The sequence below is a fragment of the Rutidosis leptorrhynchoides genome, chromosome 1, assembly GCF_046630445.1.
Source record: "Rutidosis leptorrhynchoides isolate AG116_Rl617_1_P2 chromosome 1, CSIRO_AGI_Rlap_v1, whole genome shotgun sequence".
Lineage (NCBI taxonomy): Eukaryota > Viridiplantae > Streptophyta > Magnoliopsida > Asterales > Asteraceae > Rutidosis > Rutidosis leptorrhynchoides.
Genome location: NC_092333.1, coordinates 73,023,313 through 73,042,863, shown reverse-complemented (window position 1 = coordinate 73,042,863; position 19,551 = coordinate 73,023,313). Strand labels below are relative to the sequence as shown.

The 19,551-nt window shown below is 33.8% G+C and overlaps 1 protein-coding gene across 1 annotated transcript; it reads left to right on the top strand.

Annotated features, from left to right (window-relative positions):
* Nucleotides 1-493: 493 nt before the first annotated feature.
* LOC139884792 (probable serine/threonine-protein kinase WNK4) lies at nucleotides 494-1,649 on the top strand. The gene is given in 2 exon segments (XM_071868798.1): nucleotides 494-1,102; nucleotides 1,104-1,649. Coding segments are annotated over 2 exon segments (1,155 nt in total).
* The last annotated feature ends 17,902 nt before the right edge of the window (nucleotides 1,650-19,551 follow it).

Here is a 19,551-nt window from a genome sequence, read left to right as displayed (position 1 = left end):
GGACAAAGTCAGAAAGCCCAGACTGCGTCAAAGGAGAAGACCCTGTCAAACTTTTAAGTGGTAATCTAAAGAATATAATACTACGTATAATATCTATGCGTGCATTACAATCCAAATATTATTGTATAAAAGACCGCTTGTTTCACCGCCGCAATATATTCATTCATTCGACTTTATATCAATTTTGGAAATATTTCTTACGTAACTTTTTCGGTAATTTCATTGTATAAAAGACTGCTTGTATCACCGCCGCAATATATTCAGGTACGTTTTCTTTCGTCTCTTAACAATCACAATCTACTTCAGAACGTACTAGGATAAACTATATATATATATATATATATATATATATATATATATATATATATATATATATATATATATATATATATATATATATTCATTCGGAAACACCTAACTTTTTCGCTAATTTCTTGCTAGGTTTTCTACAATTAATCTCTCTTTCCGACTTTTCTTTCGTTTGTTAATAATCATGGTTTGTGATAAAATAAGCGGTTCTGAAATTGTCGGGTTATTTGAGGATGACGGTATTGTTGTTGAACGATGTCCAAAAAATCGTTACGTTAGATAAAACGAAGTTCTTGGTAAAGGGGCATCGAAAACGGTTTATAAAGGATTTGATGAAGTTGACGGAATTGAAGTTGCATGGAGCGTAATGACTTTAGACGACGCTGCAAAATCTCCTAATGATATCGAGATTTTCTTGCTAAGAAAATTAAAACACGATAACGTGATCAAGTCGTATGTTTCTTGGGTGGACGAAAATAAGAAAACCGTTAACATGATCACTGAATTGTTCTATTCGGGTACTTTAAAGCAATATCGCGAGAAGCATAAGAATGTTAGTATAAATGCTATCAAGAAATGGGCTAGACAGATTCTTTTAGGTTTGGATTATCTTCATAGTCATAATCCGCCTATTATTCATAGAGATTTAAAATGCGACAACATATTTGTTAATGGAAATAGTCGACAAGTTAAGATCGGAGATTTAGGATTTGCAACCTTAATTTTAGGCCCAACTGTTGAAGGTATATTAGGTAGTATTGAATTCATGGCTCCGGAAATATACGAGGGGCGGGTATAACGAGCTTGTGGACATCTATTCGTTTGGAATGTGCGTATTGGAGTTGATTACTTGTGAGTATCCGTATAGTGAGTGTACGAATCCTGGCCATATATATAAGAAGGTTACTTCGGGTAAAAAGTCGGCTAGTCTTTCGAAAGTTAAAGATCCGCAAGTGAAGGCGTTCATAGAGAAATGTTTGGTTCCGGTGTCTCAAAGGTTGTCTGCAAAAGAGCTATTGAACGATGTGTTTTTTTCCTCTGAAGATATAAAGGAAAGTCTACATGAGCCGGTCAAAGTTAAGAAGTCATGTGTTGGTTTGGTTGAAACGAGCCGTCCCTGTTGTACCACATATGAAGTTGAACGCGAAAATGAAGGAAGCTACATTCGGGTGAAAGGGGAGAAGAGTGAAAATGATGAGAATGTGATTGACGTAACCTTAAGAGTTCATTCCTCTAATGGTGGGCCGAAAAGACTTGAGTTCCCGTTTTATGTAGATGCTGATACACCACGTACATGTTGGTTTATTTTTTGGATAGTAGAAGAAATGTTTTTTGCTTAGTCCCACATCGGTGGATGGAAAGAGTGGGAAGTAATCTCTTTGGTTATAAAAGGAGCTTATGTGATTACTTTCAAATTGCACCAATCAATACACTTTAAGTATTTGATTATTTCTTTCTTTCTTACTCTTGTTTGAGAGTTGTATTAGTTAAATATTTTGGAGAGTGTAGTTGGCTTAAGAGAGTCGTCTATATCATTGTAACAATTTGTGATATAGTGTATTTCTCTCTTTGGGGGCCGGTGGTTTTTCTCCTGTTTTGGAGTTTCCACGTTAAATCTTGTGTTGTGTATTGTTCTTATTTCTTTACTATTATTGTTGGGCTGGGTGGTGGGAATTAGTGAGACCGTAATTTCCCAACAACTGGTATCAGAGCGTCAGGTTTGACGAGGGTCTCGGTTATAGGAGTCGGAGTATGCTCTGTGGTTGCCACGGGAGTGGATCGTCCACATCAGAAACGAGTTCTATTGATCGTATAGGGTATCTGGTTAGACAATATTTTTTCTGATTCGTAGTAATAGTTGGATTTGTTAGTGGCGAGTTGTGAATTTTCGATTTAAAGGGTCCTGGCTACCTGCTACATCTTTTGGCTATTCGAAACGTGAGCAAAATCAGAGAAAGTGTTGTTTATAGGATACGGATACGATGTCGAAGTTCAGTCCAATGAGGTTTGATGTAGAGAAATTTGATGGGATGATCAATTTTGGCTTATGGCAGGTTCAAGTCAAGGATGTGTTGATTCAGTCTGGTTTACACAAGGCTTTGAAGGGTAAATCCACCCTTGTTCCTGGCAGTGATTCTAGCAGTAAGTTCGATGAAGAAGAATGGGATGATATGGATTTGAGGGTAGCAAGTGCGGTTCGTTTGTGTCTTGCAAAGAACGTGCTTGCAAATGTGCACGGGTTATCAACGGCAAAGGAGCTTTGGGTTAAACTAGAGCAGTTGTACCAGGGCAAGGGCATCTCAAATCGGTTGTGTCTTAAAGAACAATTTCATACTCTGCGTATGGATGGGGGTTCAAAGATTTCAGATCATCTAAGTATTCTTAACGGTATTGTTTCAGAACTGGAGGCTATTGGAGTTAAAACGGATGATGAAGATAAAGCTTTGAGGTTGATATTATCTTTATCATCGTCTTATGAACACATGAAACCAATTTTGATGTATGGGAAGAAAACTCTGAAGTTTGAAGACGTTACTAGCAAGCTCCTATCCGAGGAGAAAAGACTGGAAGGTAACGGGGTCTCGTCATCAGGAGATACGATAGTGTTGTGTTCGGATAGGCAGAAGAGAAACTCTAGAAAGAATCTGACATGCTGAAAGTGCGGGAAGACTGGACATGTAAGGGTTAATTGTCCCGGTGGAGCTAATCCGGCAAATGGCTCCAAAGACGCTAACATTGTCTCCGTTGTTACGGAGAGTGACGAATTCCTCTAAAGTCACACCATCCTCATGGTGTGTCCGCGCCACCATGGAAAGGGATGTTCGTTAGCGGTTCCACAATTGCACATGGGCATTGGTTTGGCATTGATGCAGGTTGTGTGGTGGAAACTGATGTTGTAGCTGATGAAACTTCCAGGGAAAGCCAAACAGGAAGTTGCACCATAAAGTTTCAGCTGGTTGTTCAACAACATGTGCCGAGGTGAAATGCTTGGAATGTGATATTCTAAGTGCTATACTCTTAATGGTGGAGTATGATAATTCTTGTTAAGAGTTATGATTGTCTGTGATGACAATGATTGTCGGGTCTTGACAATGTTCGATGAAGATGCAAGTTTTGTCTCTTGGGAGATAATGTCAACGACATGAAGATGAGGATCTTGAAGTTGTCGTCGAGGAAGCGTCTACATCGGTTATCCTTGCAATGTGGAAGCATGGTTATCTTCTTCTATTCAAAAGGTGGAGATTTGTTGGTTTATTTTTTGGATAGTAGAAGAAATGTTTTTTGCTTAGTCCCACATCGGTGGATGGAAAGAGTGGGAAGTAATCTCTTTGGTTATAAAAGGAGCTTATGTGATTACTTCCAAATTGCACCAATCAATACACTTTAAGTATTTGATTATTTCTTTCTTTCTTACTCTTGTTTGAGAGTTGTATTAGTTAAATATTTTGGAGAGTGTAGTTGGCTTAAGAGAGTCGTCTATATCATTGTAACAATTTGTGATATAGTGTATTTCTCTCTTTGGGGGCCGGTGGTTTTTCTCCTGTTTTGGAGTTTCCACGTTAAATCTTGTGTTGTGTATTGTTCTTATTTCTTTACTATTATTGTTGGGCTGGGTGGTGGGAATTAGTGAGACCGTAATTTCCCAACAGTACAGTGGCTCAGGAGATGATCGATCAACAAGTGGTATTGCAACAAGATGTTGATACGGTAGCTGATATGCTTGATTGTTTGATTAAGCAATTCGCAATTTTGAACTAAGAAGGTACTAGTTCCGTTCCCGTAGAAAAATTCTATGTAAATATTGAATTCAATATTGTAGTTGGTGATATTAAGCTGTTAGTTTAATGATCTTGTTAAGTTAATGTTAATGTTAATAATTGTAGTCCCTTCTTTGTAATAATGCAGAGTTTAGAAAGTAGAATTTAAGTTTGCTGGAATAAGAAGTGTGCTTTCAGCCTTTCATAGTTGAAGTGGTAAATGGGGTATGTTTGTATTTACTACGATTAACTTAAATTGCACTTGAATTGTATCTTAGCTCTGATTGTTAGATCCTCAAGTTTATATTTTGTGTTACCGTTGTAAAAGTTAAACAACTCTGCACTTAGCTTACTAGTTAGACTCTTGTTAAAGTCGCGTCAGAAAATGGCGTCAGATGAGGTGGACGTTTTCTGACGGAAGGAAACGCCTTTAAAACGACGTCAGTAAACAACGTCAACGTCAGTTATAAAACTCACGGACCCGTTAGATTTTTCCTACTCAATCACAACCTCACAAATCATTTCTTATTGTTTTTTTGTTACCTAACTTCCGATCATATTTTAGCACGCCACTGAAAAAAATTTAACACTCCAACTTAACACGCAACCTTAATGTAGGTCAAATAATGAGCTGTCCACAAACTCACTTTTTCACCAAAAGTACACAATTTGACTTCACCTCTCACCGTCACAGTTTAAAACATGGGTTAGTTTTGCTGATGTGGAACAAGTCTCATTTAAAATAGTTGACTGTGTAAAAGTGATGACATGGCATAAATGGCTAACTTTACCATGCCATGTCATCTTGTTAGTGACTACTAAATCTTTTTTATTGATTTACACGTGCCTTTTTATTTTTTATGGCATTATAGATAGATTTTCATTTAAGTGAATTGCTTCCGGTGTTAGGTCCGTTCTCACTTATCTGTCAATCTAATAATAACACATTTCTATTGTACGATTCTTGTGGTTAATTGCTGATTTGGGAAAAACTTCTAAAAATTAGGGTTTCTTTACTTGGATAACGGCTGATGATGTCTTAACTGATTTTGTGGTTTGAATACATTTAGAGAGTTATTGATTTAAGCTATAGAAACAAATTACTGTTCCTAATTAATAATAAAAAGGTATATGCATCTTCTATTTGATCATCTAGACTGTATATCTGTATATAGATGTATGTATAGTGAACAAGTTCCAGAGTAGTTTACTGAAAGCAGATTGAAAAAAATTGCCTGTGCAGTTTTTTTTATCAGAAATATTATAAACTGTATATATGTTTTCATCAATCAAGTAGCATAATTGTAGTTTTTTTTCCAATTTAGTTTTTTTTTTTTTTTTTTTTTTTTTTTTTAACTGTATATATGTTTTCTTCAATCAAGTAGCATAATTGTAGTTTTTCTCCAATTTAGTTTTTTTTTTTTTTTTTTTTTTTTTTTTTTTTGCTACTGCTACCATTAAATGAAAATTAAGAGCGTTTGTGTTATCTTAGTATATTCGTATATGCTAACATAGATATTATAATGTATTCTGACTTTATAAGTAAGTAGTCATTTGGTGGTTAAGCCAATTGTGGTAATAGATGAGGTGAAATATAGACATGCTATTTGCTTACAACCACAAACCTCCTTATTGTTATAATAATATATACATATATATATACATATATGTATATATATATATATGTATATGCACAAAAAGTCATAAATGGATGACAATATAATAATATATACATATACAAGAAGTCATAAATGAATGACATTATAATAATATATACATGTACAAGAAGTCATAAAATGAATGCCAATTTTGTAGTATAAATAACTCATGTATTAGCATTGTAAAATGCTCCATTTTTCTATATACTTATATGAAGTGTTTATATTCTTTCTATCCTTTTAATCTATACACCTAATAATCAAGAAAGTTGTAGTTAAATTAGAATACTGAATGTTGTTATAAACAACTAATTTATAACACGTTATCAGCACGAAGAGCTTAGTGTAATCAAAAGATATCTCAAACGATCACGAGTCACTAATCAAGGTATGAAATTATTAATAATTTTCAGACTCAAACATATCAAATTTTGGACTACTAACATTTTGAACTACTAATTTTTATTAAGTTCTTAGTGCATTTGAATTGTTCTTATTATATGGTTGGCTCTGCCACCTAAATTATATATGGTCGACACTGTCGCCTAACTATCATTTATGTTTACTAACATTATATTTCTGTAATCTAACTTTTATTAACTTCACTAACATTTATATTTATGTTATTTAAGTTATATATGGTCGGTTATACCGCCTGAATTATATTTCTGTAATCTAACTTTTATTAACTTCACTAACATTTATATTTATGTTATTTAAGTTATATATGGCCGGTTATACCGCCTGAATTATATTTCTGTAATCTAACTTTTATTAACTTCACTAACATTTATATTTATGTTATTTAAGTTATATATGGTCGGTTATACCGCCTGAATTATATTTATGTAATCTAACTTTTATTAACTTCACTAACATTTATATTTATGTTATTTAAGTTATATATGGTCAGTTATACCGCCTGAATTTTATTTCTGTAATCTAACTCTTATTAACTTCACTAACATTTATATTTATGTTATCTAATATTTATGATTACTTATGCAATTAATCATTATTTATTTCATGCATACTAATGTTTATTCTTAAAATTTATTATTTATGCATAATATGTTTATTCTCTTAATCTTCGTATTTATACTAAACGTATTTATACTAAATGTATTTATAGTAATCGTATTTGTACTAATAAAATTCTTTTATTAAAATTATTATTAATACAACGAGTACATAACAGTCGTTAACGTCAACTAACGACGTTACAACGGTCATATATACATAACGGTTGTTAACGTCAACTGACGACGTTACAACGACTATATTTTTCAAATATAAAATAAACATCTTCGTTTTCACATTTTTACAAATCAATCTTCATTTTCTCAGATTACCACTCTCAAAAAGTTATTTTGTAAAGATGATTCACACAAGGATGATTTTTCCTATTGTATTGGTCATACTAACTATCATCATTGTTGCTAATATACCACCGGGTGAACCTATATTCTATCCTGCTCTTGTGATTTTATCATTTGTAATCATGCCATTATTCTGTTGTTTGCTACTTATGAATTTAAAAAGATTCTAATTTCATTTTATTATTTGTCTATGAATAGAAGTTGATTATGATTATGATTTATGTTGTTCATCTTTTTGATAATAGAAATTGTCGAATTTGAAAAAGACTTAAATTTGCTCCTTTAGAATCAAGTGAGAACAACTACTTAACTTGGGTTATGAATGTAGAAAAACATCTCGAATCAATCGGTATTTTAGAAACCCTGAATGAAAATAGCAATTGTTCCGAACAAGAGAAAGCAATAGCAAGTATTTTTCTTAGCAAACATATTGACGAGTCCTTAGAATCTATATACTATATGATCGAAGATCCAAATGTATTATGGAAAATACTCAAATATAGATACGATATTAATTATCAAGAAATAACGGTGATCCATGAAAGAATAAAATTGAAGATGTTAGTAGACGCTCTTATAAGAATCCCGGAGATTCTTATTAATGATCTGGTAACGTGGATCATCAGTCTAGTATTTCTTAAATACATGAACATCTTGTTTATCTCTACAAATAAGTCCCAAAAGAAAAGAAAACGAGAGTGAATCTGTTGAAAAATCTTGATTAAATAAACCCTGAGCTACCTTGAGACTTGAATAGTTTGAATTTTCTAAGATGCCTAGCTTGTTATGTATCACTCATAAATAAATGATTTTAGACCATAACGCATATGTTTATTAAGTGTTATCTTTTATGTACTTCAGATTGTAACTTGTTTTCAGGTAATATAATTTGATTATCTTGCTGAAATATAACTCATTATTTGCTTATCTTATTTGAAGTTTTAGTATAAATTCTGCTGAAATACAACATCAATTAAGTGCTGAAATACAACATCAATTAAGTGGTAAAGACCTATGTATTGCAGATAGTGGTAACATACACACTATGATCAAATCTAAGAAATATTTCATTGATTTAAATCAAATGAAGGAATTATAAATACTATATCGGGTCTTGCAAACTTGATATAAGGAACGGAAAAGGCAAAAATTCATATTACCAAATGGTACGAATTTTCTGATAAACAATGCCTTGTTTTTCTCCCAAATCAAAGAGAAATTTGTTAAGTTTCTCTGATATATATCATAATGGATATGATTATCAGTAAATGATAACAGAAAAAGAGAAATATCTATGCATCACCGACAAGAATCATGTGGTTGAAAAAACTACCAAGGCTTAGTCCTGGTTTACATTATACATATATAAATGTACCAGAAGCACATATGGTGACTAATGAAAAGCACATATGATTAAAAGTGTATATGATGAAAAACGCATATGATGAAAAGCGTAGCGTATATGATTAAAAGCGCATATGATGAAAAGCGCATATGATGAAAAGCGCATATGATGAAAAGCGCAGTGCATATGATTAAAAGCGCATATGATGAAAAGCGCGGCGCATATGATTAAAAGCGAATATAATGAAAAGCACATATGGTGAAAAGCGCAGCGCATATGATTAAAAGCGCATATGGTGAAAAGGATATATGATGAAAAGCGCATATGGTGATTAATGAAAAAGTACATATGGTGATTAATGAAAAGCACATATGGTGATTAATAAAAAGTATATTGTGGAAAGGAATCATAAATGTTTCTTCAAAGAATTCAAGATGAGATTTGTGAATAAATTCATCCACCATGTGGACCAATTGGACATTTCATGTTCTGATAGACGCATTTGATAGATGGTCTCATGTTTGTCTATTATTAAGCCGTAAAATGGCATTTGCATAGTTTCTTGCACAAATTATTAAGAGCACATTTTTCTGATTACACCATTAAAAGAATGCAAATTGATAATGCTGATAAGTTAACATCTCAAGCATTTAATGATTATTATATTTCTATAGGGATTGTTATTGAACACCCTATTGCTTATGTGCATTCAAAAAATTGGTTTAGCTGAATCAATAGATAAACGCTTTCAGCTAATAACTAAACAATTGGCAATGAGTATAAAACTCTCAATATTTATATGGGGACATGTAAATTTACATGATGCGACATTAATTCGCATTAAACCAAGTGCAAGTCATAAATATTCTCCATTACCAACTTAATTTTGGTCGAGAGCCAAATATTTTCCATCTTAGAACATTTGGTTGTGCAGTGTATTTTTAATTGCACCACCACAACAAATGATTCCTCAAAGAAGGATGGAAATATATGTTGGATATGAAACATCTTCAATCATAAGATATATTGAATTCATGACGGGTGATGTTTTTACAGCACATTTTGCTGATTGTCATTATAATAAAAAATTGTTTCCTATATTAGGGGGAGAAATGAAAAATAAAGAAAAAAGATGTTTCATGATGTGAACATAAATTAATGTATCTTGATCATCGCACAAAAGAATGCGAAAAGAAAGTTCAAAAATAATACATATGCAAGAACTTGCAAATAAATTACCTGATGTATTTACAGATACAAAAATGAGTGACTATGTCATATATACTAGCAGTAAATGCTTCAGCTAGAATTGAAATTCTAAAAGCTGGCAATAATGTCACTCATGAGTCTTTGCCATGCCAGAAACGTGGAAGACCAATTGGTTCCAAAGATAAAAATCCTCGAAAAGAAAATCAGCTGATAATGAGGTAAAAGAAAGTGTTCAAGAAGAACCACAAATCAATACTCCTTCTGCAGAGGAGATTGATGATGTCAATACAGAAATTGCCATCAATTATGCACATTCAAGAATATTATGGAACCGAAATAAAATGAAAAATCTTGATGAGAAATTTTCATTTAATGTTGCATATGACATCATGAATAATGATGATGATCCAGAACCAACATCTATGGTTGAGTGTCAAAATAGACATGATTGAGATCATTGGAAAAGAGAAATACGAGCTGAATTTGAATCGCTCAATAAAAGAAAAGTTTTTGGATCTATCGTTCTCACATCTAAAGATGTGAAACCTGTGGGATATAGATGGATTTTTGTGTGAAAAAGAAATGAGAACAATGAATTTACAAGGTATAAAGCTAGACTTGTAGCTCAAGGTTTTTCTCATAGACCGGGAATTGATTATGGTGAAACTTATTCCCCTGTTATGGATGCAATTACTTTTAGATACTTAATCAGCCTGTCAATTTCTAAAAATTTAGAAATGCATCTCATGGATGTTGTGACTGCTTATCTATATGGATCACTTGATAGTGATATATATATATATATATATATATATATATATATGAAGATACCTGAAAGATTTAAGGTATCAGAAGCATCCAAAGCAAAACCTAAAGACATATACTCAATTAAATTACAAAGGTCTTTATATGGGTTGAAACAATCGGGTCGCATGTGGTATAACCGATTAAGTGATTACTTCATAAGCAAAGGGTATACAAATAACCTTACTTGCCCTTGTGTTTTCATTAAGAAAACAGCATCCGAATATGTTATCATAACTGTTTATGTTGATGATCTTAACATCATAGGTACAAATAAAGAGATCCATGAAGCCATTCAACTTTTAAAAAAAAATAAAAAAAAAAATGAAATGAAAGATCTCGAAAAAACCAAGTATTGTCTTGGTTTACAAATTGAGTATATGCCTAATGGTTTACTTGTACATCAAATAACATATATTGAAAAGATTATAAAACATTTCAATATGGACAAGGCAAAACCATTAAGTACTCCTATGGTTGTTAGATCACTTAATGTTGACACTGATCCATTTCGTCAATGTGAAGATCATGAAGATATTTTGGGACCATAATGTAGTGACCCGAACTTTTCCATGTTTATATATATTAATTGAGATTGATATTTACATGATTAAATGTTTCCAACATGTTAAGCAATCAAACTTGTTAAGACTTGATTAATTGAAATATGTTTCATATAGACAATTGACCACCCAAGTTGACCGGCGATTCACGAACGTTAAAACTTGTAAAAACGACATGATGATATATATATGGATATACATATGGTTAACATGAGATTATGATAAGTAAGTATCTCCATAAGTATATTAACAATGAGTTATATACATATAAACAAGACTACTAACTTAAGGATTTCGAAACGAGACATATATGTAACGATTATCGTTGTAACGACATTTAAATGTATATATATCATATTAAGATATATTAATATATCATAATATCATGATAATATAATAATTTAACATCTCATTAGATATAATAAACAATGGGTTAACAATATTAATTGAGATCGTTAACTTAAAGGTTTCAAAACAACACTTACATGTAACGACTAACGATGACTTAACGACTCCGTTAAAATGTATATACATGTAGTGTATTTAGATGTATTAAAATACTTTTGGAAGACTTCAAGACATATATCAAAACACTCATACTTAACGAAAATGATTACAGTTACTTTCCCATTCTTTTCTTTCATCAAGAATTCTAGTCGTATTCTTACCCGTATTATACACAGCTTCAAAACGTACTTACTATGGGTATATACCAATAGGAACTAGCATGGGATTCCACTCTTGATTATGTCATGTATGACTAATCAATTTTAACTTCTACCATGAGCTAGTCAACTAACTAGAACTCCTTTTAACCCCACTCACCACTCACCAATTAACACTCATTATTCACTCCATTTCACTTCCAAATCTCTTTCTAATTCTCTCTCAACACACCCACACTATTATGAACGTATTTTTCCAGTAGTTAATCATCATCTTCATCAAAAATCACTTCAAGAATCAAGCTATAATCATCATAGGAAGAACACTTCAAGAATACTTCAAAAATCCCTTCAAGTTTACTAATTTACTTCCAAGCTTTCTAATCCATTCCAAGTAATCATCTAAGATCAAGAAACCTTTGTTATATACAGTAGGTTATCTTTCTTATTCAAGGTAATATTCATATTCAAACTTTGATTCAATTTCTATAACTATAAACTATCTTAATTCGAGCAAAAATCTTACTTGAACTTGTTTTTGTGTCATGATCCTACTTCAAGAACTTTCAAGCCATCCAAGATCCTTTGAAGCTAGATCATTTCTTGTCACTTCCAGTAGGTTTACCTACTAAACTTGAGGTAGTAATGATGTTCATAACATCATTCGATTCATATATATAAAACTATCTTATTCGAAGGTTTAAACTCGTAATCACTAGAACATAGTTTAGTTAATTCTAAACTTGTTCGCAAACAAAAGTTAATCCTTCTAACTTGACTTTTAAAATTAACTAAACACATGTTCTATATCTATATGATATGCTAACTTAATGATTTAAAACCTGGAAACACGAAAAACACCGTAAAACCGGATTTACGCCGTCGTAGTAACACCGCGGGCTGTTTTGGGTTAGTTAATTAAAAACTATGATAAACTTTGATTTAAAAGTTGTTATTCTGAGAAAATGATTTTTATTATGAACATGAAACTATATCCAAAAATTATGGTTAAACTCAAAGTGGAAGTATGTTTTCTAAAATGGTCATCTAGACGTCGTTCTTTCGACTGAAATGACTACCTTTACAAAAACGACTTGTAACTTATTTTTCCGACTATAAACCTATACTTTTTCTGTTTAGATTCATAAAATACAGTTCAATATGAAACCATAGCAATTTGATTCATTCAAAACGGATTTAAAATGAAGAAGTTATGGGTAAAACAAGATTGGATAATTTTTCTCATTTTAGCTACGTGAAAATTGGTAACAAATCTATTCCAACCATAACTTAATCAACTTGTATTGTATATTATGTAATCTTGAGATACCATAGACACGTATACAATGTTTCGACCTATCATGTCGACACATCTATATATATTTCGGAACAACCATAGACACTCTATATGTGAATGTTGGAGTTAGCTATACAGGGTTGAGGTTGATTCCAAAATATATATAGTTTGAGTTGTGATCAATACTGAGATACGTATACACTGGGTCGTGGATTGATTCAAGATAATATTTATTGATTTATTTCTGTACATCTAACTGTGGACAACTAGTTGTAGGTTACTAACGAGGACAGCTGACTTAATAAACTTAAAACATCAAAATATATTAAAAGTGTTGTAAATATATTTTGAACATACTTTAATATATATGTATATATTGTTATAGGTTCGTGAATCAACAGTGGCCAAGTTTTACTTCTCGACGAAGTAAAAATCTGTGAAAGTGAGTTATAGTCCCACTTTTAAAATCTAATATTTTTGGGATGAGAATACATGCAGGTTTTATAAATGATTTACAAAATAGACACAAGTACGTGAAACTACATTCTATGGTTGAATTATCGAAATCGAATATGCCCTTTTTTATTAAGTCTGGTAATCTAAGAATTAGGGAACAGACACCCTAATTGACGCGAATCCTAAAGATAGATCTATCGGGCCCAACAAGCCCCATCCAAAGTACCGGATGCTTTAGTACTTCGAAATTTATATCATGTCCGAAGGGTGTCCCTGAATGATGGGGATATTCTTATATACGCATCTTGTTAATGTCGATTACCAGGTGTTCACCATATGAATGATTTTTATCTCTATGTATGGGATGTGTATTGAAATATGAAATCTTGTGGTCTATTATTACAATTTGATATATATAGGTTAAACCTATAACTCACCAACATTTTTGTTGACGTTTAAAGCATGTTTATTCTCAGGTGAATATTAAGAGCTTCCGCTGTTGCATACTAAAATAATGACAAGATTTGGAGTCCATGTTTGTATGATATTGTGTAAAAACTGCATTCAAGAAACTGATTTAGATGTAACATATTTGTATTGTAAACCATTATGTAATGGTCATGTGTAAACAGGATATTTTAGATTATCATTATTTGATAATCTACGTAAAGCCTTTTAAACCTTTATTTATGAAATAAAGGTTATGATTTGTTTTAAAAATGAATGCAGTCTTTGAAAAACGTCTCATATAGAGGTCAAAACCTCGCAACGAAATCAATTAATATGGAACGTTTTTAATCAATAAGAACGGGACATTTCAGTTGGTATCCGAGCGTTGGTCTTAGAGAACCAGAATTTTGCATTAGTGTGTCTTATCGAGTTTGTTAGGATGCATTAGTGAGTCTGGACTTCGACCGTGTTTACTTGAAAAATGATTGCTTAACAAATTTTGTTGGAAACTATATATTTTTAACATGTGAATATTATGTGATATATTAATCTCTTAACGCGTTTGATATTATGTGATAGATGTCTACCTCTAGAACAAGTCCCATTGACTCACCTAATAATAATGAAGAGTCAAATGTAAATTGGAATGATTCGTGAACTGATTCACAAGTTCCCGAAGAGGAACCGGAAGAAGAGTCAGAACCAGAAGAAGAATCGGAACCGGAAGAAGAATCGGAACCGGATGAAGAAATAGAACCGGTGGGGGAAATAATAAAACGGTTAAGTAAAAGAAAATCCTCAACCAACCGACCAAGGTTAATTATGGTCAATGGTGTTTCCGCTAAGGAAGCAAAATATTGGGAGGATTACCAATTCTCCGATGAATCGGATTCCGACGAGAATTCCGATGATGTTATAGAAATTACCCCAACTGAATTTAAAAAGGCAAAAGAAAATAATAAGGGAAAGGGCATAAAAATAGAGAAATCTAATTCCAACCCCGATGAACTTTATATGTATCGTCAACCCCCGAAGTCCTTAAGTTGTAACAATAACCCGGGAACCTCTAAACCACCAGGTTTTTCTAAACCAATGTGGAAAATAACGGCTCGTATTAGGGGAACATCATATATCCCTAGAAACTTGGGAAAACGAACCAAAACCAAAGAAGAAGAAACAAGCGAGTCGGAATAAGATAGTTGAATTCGTGTGGTGTAATATATGTAATATAGTGTGCTTATGCTTTATGATATATGTAAAAATTGCTTGTATTAATAAGTATTTTTTTTATGAATCTAACGCTTGTCTATTTTACAGTATAAAAACACAAAATGGATAGACAACCCAATATTTTAAGAGACCTACCCGGAGACATGATTGATGAAATCTTGTCTAGAGTTGGTCAGAATTCTTCGGCACAACTATTTAAGGCGAGATCAGTTTGTATGACATTCGAAGAACGTTCCAAGAATACCTTGGTTTATAAAAGGCTTTCGTTCGAAAGATGGGGGATATCACATTGGGAAATCCATAAGTTACGATGTGTTTACTTTGACGCATATATTGCGGGGAACCCAAATGCTATTTTACGCAATGGGTTAAGAAATTATTTTGACTCAATATATCCGAATATTGGACTTCGTGATTTAGAAAAAGCGGCTAACATGCAACATAAAGAAGCATGTTATGCTTACGGATTAGTAATGTTCGCTTCTCACCAAAGTGAGAACAAGAACATCGGGCTACAACTATTAAACAAAACGTTTCCACAAGTGACGGAGTCGGTAATTGGGGTAAGAAATGAGGTTTTTAGATTGTTACGGGACTGTTGGACATTACGTAACCCTCGTCCCTTTGACGACGTTACAACACGCTGTCTTATCAACGGCCATAACGGTTATGTTCCACAAGACCAAGGATGGGAAGTAGTCCTAGTAAAACCAGAATGCATGACTTGTTTCTGGACGTATGAATTACGTGTCTTTATTGCCTTTGCTGAACAACTTGTGTACTAGCTAGAATTATCTTCACAACTATCTTGTATCAAAGTTATTGTCTGCTATATTTCATGCTTTATGTAAAATAAGTGGTATTGTAAGTTTGTAAAATATTGTATAAAAGTTTGAACGCGAAATATAATTATAATCAGTTTTTCATATAGAATTGTAGTAGTTGAATTGTATATTAGCTACTAAGTATGAACTTAACGGGTAGGTACTACCCGAATTTAAACTTATAAAACGCTAATATGAAGAAAAAGCTTTTATAAATGAGTTCATATTATGCTACGAAATACTATTAACTACTCTTAATATTCTGCATGATTAACTTGTTCCATTTGACTATTTTGAAGGAAATGGCACCGACTACTCGACACACCGTGAATATGAATGAAGAGGAATTCCGTACTTTTCTAGCTTCAAACATAGCCGCAGTACAGGCTGCGCTACATACCAACAATAACCTTGGATCTAGCAGTACAGGAAATCGTGTAGGATGCACCTACAAAGAATTCACTGCCTGCAAACCTTTGGAATTTGATGGAACCGAAGGACCGATCGGATTGAAACGGTGGTCCGAGAAGGTCGAATCGGTGTTTGCCATAAGTAAGTGTACTGAAGAGGACAAAGTAAAGTACGCTACGCATACCTTCACAGGTTCTGCGTTAACATGGTGGAATACCTATCTAGAGCAAGTGGGACAAGACGATGCGTACGCACTACCGTGGTCAGCATTCAAGCACTTGATGAACGAGAAGTACCGTCCCAGAACCGAGGTCAATAAGCTCAAGACAGAACTTAGAGGGTTACGAACCCAAGGATTTGATATTACCACGTACGAAAGACGATTCACAGAATTGTGCCTATTGTGTCCGGGAGCATTCGAAGATGAGGAAGAGAAGATCGACGCGTTTGTGAAAGGATTACCGGAAAGAATCCAAGAAGATATAAGTTCACACGAGCCCGTCTCCATACAACAGGCATGTAGAATGGCTCACAAACTAGTGAACCAGATTGAAGAAAGAATTAAAGAACAGACTGCTGAAGAGGCCAATGTGAAACAAGTCAAAAGAAAGTGGGAGGAAAACGGTGATAAGAATCACCAATACAACAACAACAGCAATTACAACAATAATCGTAACAATTATCCCAACAATCGCAACATCAATCGCAACTACAACAAACGGCCCAACAACAACAACAACAACAACAACAACAACAACAATCATCCCAACAACAATAATAACTGCAACAACAACAACAATCAGAAGCAGCTATGCCAAAGGTGTGAAAAGTATCACTCGGGGTTCTGCACCAAATTTTGCAACAAGTGTAAAAGAAATGGTCATAGCGCGGCGAAGTGTGAGGTCTACGGACCAGGGGTTAATAGAACGAAAGGAACAAATGGTGTCGGAACGAGTAATGGCGGAGCAAGTAGTGTCGGAGCAAGTTATGCCAATGTAGTTTGTTATAAATGTGGAAAACCGGGCCACATTATTAGAAATTTCCCGAACCAGGAGAACACGAATGGACAAGGCCGCCGAAGAGTTTTCAATATTAATGCGGCAGAGGCACAGGAAGACCCGGAGCTTGTTACGAGTACGTTTCTTATTGACAATAAATCTGCTTACGTTTTATTTGATTCGGGTGCGGATAGAAGCTATATGAGTAGAGATTTTTGTGCTAAATTAAGTTGTCCATTGACGCCTTTGGATAGTAAATTTTTACTCGAATTAGCAAATGGTAAATTAATTTCAACAGATAATATATGTCGGAATCGAGAAATTAAACTGGTTAGCGAAACATTTAAGATTGATTTGATACCAGTAGAGTTAGGGAGTTTTGATGTGATAATCGGTATGGACTGGTTGAAAGAAGTGAAAGCAGAGATCGTTTGTTACAAAAATGCAATTCGCATTATACGAGAAAAAGGAAAACCCTTAATGGTGTACGGAGAAAAGGGCAACACGAAGCTACATCTTATTAGTAATTTGAAGGCACAAAAACTAATAAGAAAAGGTTGCTATGCTGTTCTAGCACACGTCGAGAAAGTACAAACTGAAGAAAAGAGCATCAATGATGTTCCCATTGCAAAAGAATTTCCCGATGTATTTCCGAAAGAATTACCGGGATTACCCCCACATCGATCCGTTGAATTTCAAATAGATCTTGTACCAGGAGCTGCACCAATAGCTCGTGCTCCTTACAGACTCGCACCCAGCGAGATGAAAGAATTGCAAAGCCAATTACAAGAACTTTTAGAGCATGGTTTCATTCGACCAAGCACATCACCGTGGGGAGCTCCTGTTTTGTTTGTCAAGAAGAAAGATGGTACATTCAGGTTGTGTATCGACTACCGAGAGTTGAACAAACTTACCATCAAGAACCGCTACCCACTACCGAGAATTGACGACTTATTTGATCAACTACAAGGCTCGTCTGTTTATTCAAAGATTGACTTACGTTCCGGGTATCATCAAATGCGGGTGAAAGAAGATGATATTCCAAAGACTGCTTTTAGAACACGTTACGGTCATTACGAGTTTATGGTCATGCCGTTTGGTTTAACTAATGCACCAGCTGTGTTCATGGACCTTATGAACCGAGTGTGTGGACCATACCTTGACAAGTTTGTCATTGTTTTCATTGATGACATACTTATTTACTCAAAGAATGACCAAGAACACGGTGAACATTTGAGAAAGGTGTTAGAAGTATTGAGGAAGGAAGAATTGTACGCTAAATTTTCAAAGTGTGCATTTTGGTTGGAAGAAGTTCATTTCCTCGGTCACATAGTGAACAAAGAAGGTATTAAGGTGGATCCGGCAAAGATAGAAACTGTTGAAAAGTGGAAAACCCCGAAAACTCCGAAACACATACGCCAGTTTTTAGGACTAGCTGGTTACTACAGAAGGTTCATCCAAGACTTTTCCAGAATAGCAAAACCCTTGACTGCATTAACGCATAAAGGGAAGAAATTTGAATGGAATGATGAACAAGAGAAAGCGTTTCAATTATTGAAGAAAAAGCTAACTACGGCACCTATATTGTCATTGCCTGAAGGGAATGATGATTTTGTGATTTATTGTGACGCTTCAAAGCAAGGTCTCGGTTGTGTATTAATGCAACGAACGAAGGTGATTGCTTATGCGTCTAGACAATTGAAGATTCACGAGCAAAATTATACGACGCATGATTTGGAATTAGGCGCGGTTGTTTTTGCATTAAAGACTTGGAGGCACTACTTATATGGGGTCAAAAGTATTATATATACCGACCACAAAAGTCTTCAACACATATTTAATCAGAAACAACTGAATATGAGGCAGCGTAGGTGGATTGAATTGTTGAATGATTACGACTTTGAGATTCGTTACCACCTGGGGAAGGCAAATGTGGTAGCCGACGCCTTGAGCAGGAAGGACAGAGAACCCATTCGAGTAAAATCTATTAATATAATGATTCATAATAACCTTACTACTCAAATAAAGGAGGCGCAACAAGGAGTTTTAAAAGAGGGAAATTTAAAGGATGAAATACCCAAAGGATCGGAGAAGCATCTTAATATTCGGGAAGACGGAACCCGGTATAGGGCTGAAAGGATTTGGGTACCAAAATTTGGAGATATGAGAGAAATGGTACTTAGAGAAGCTCATAA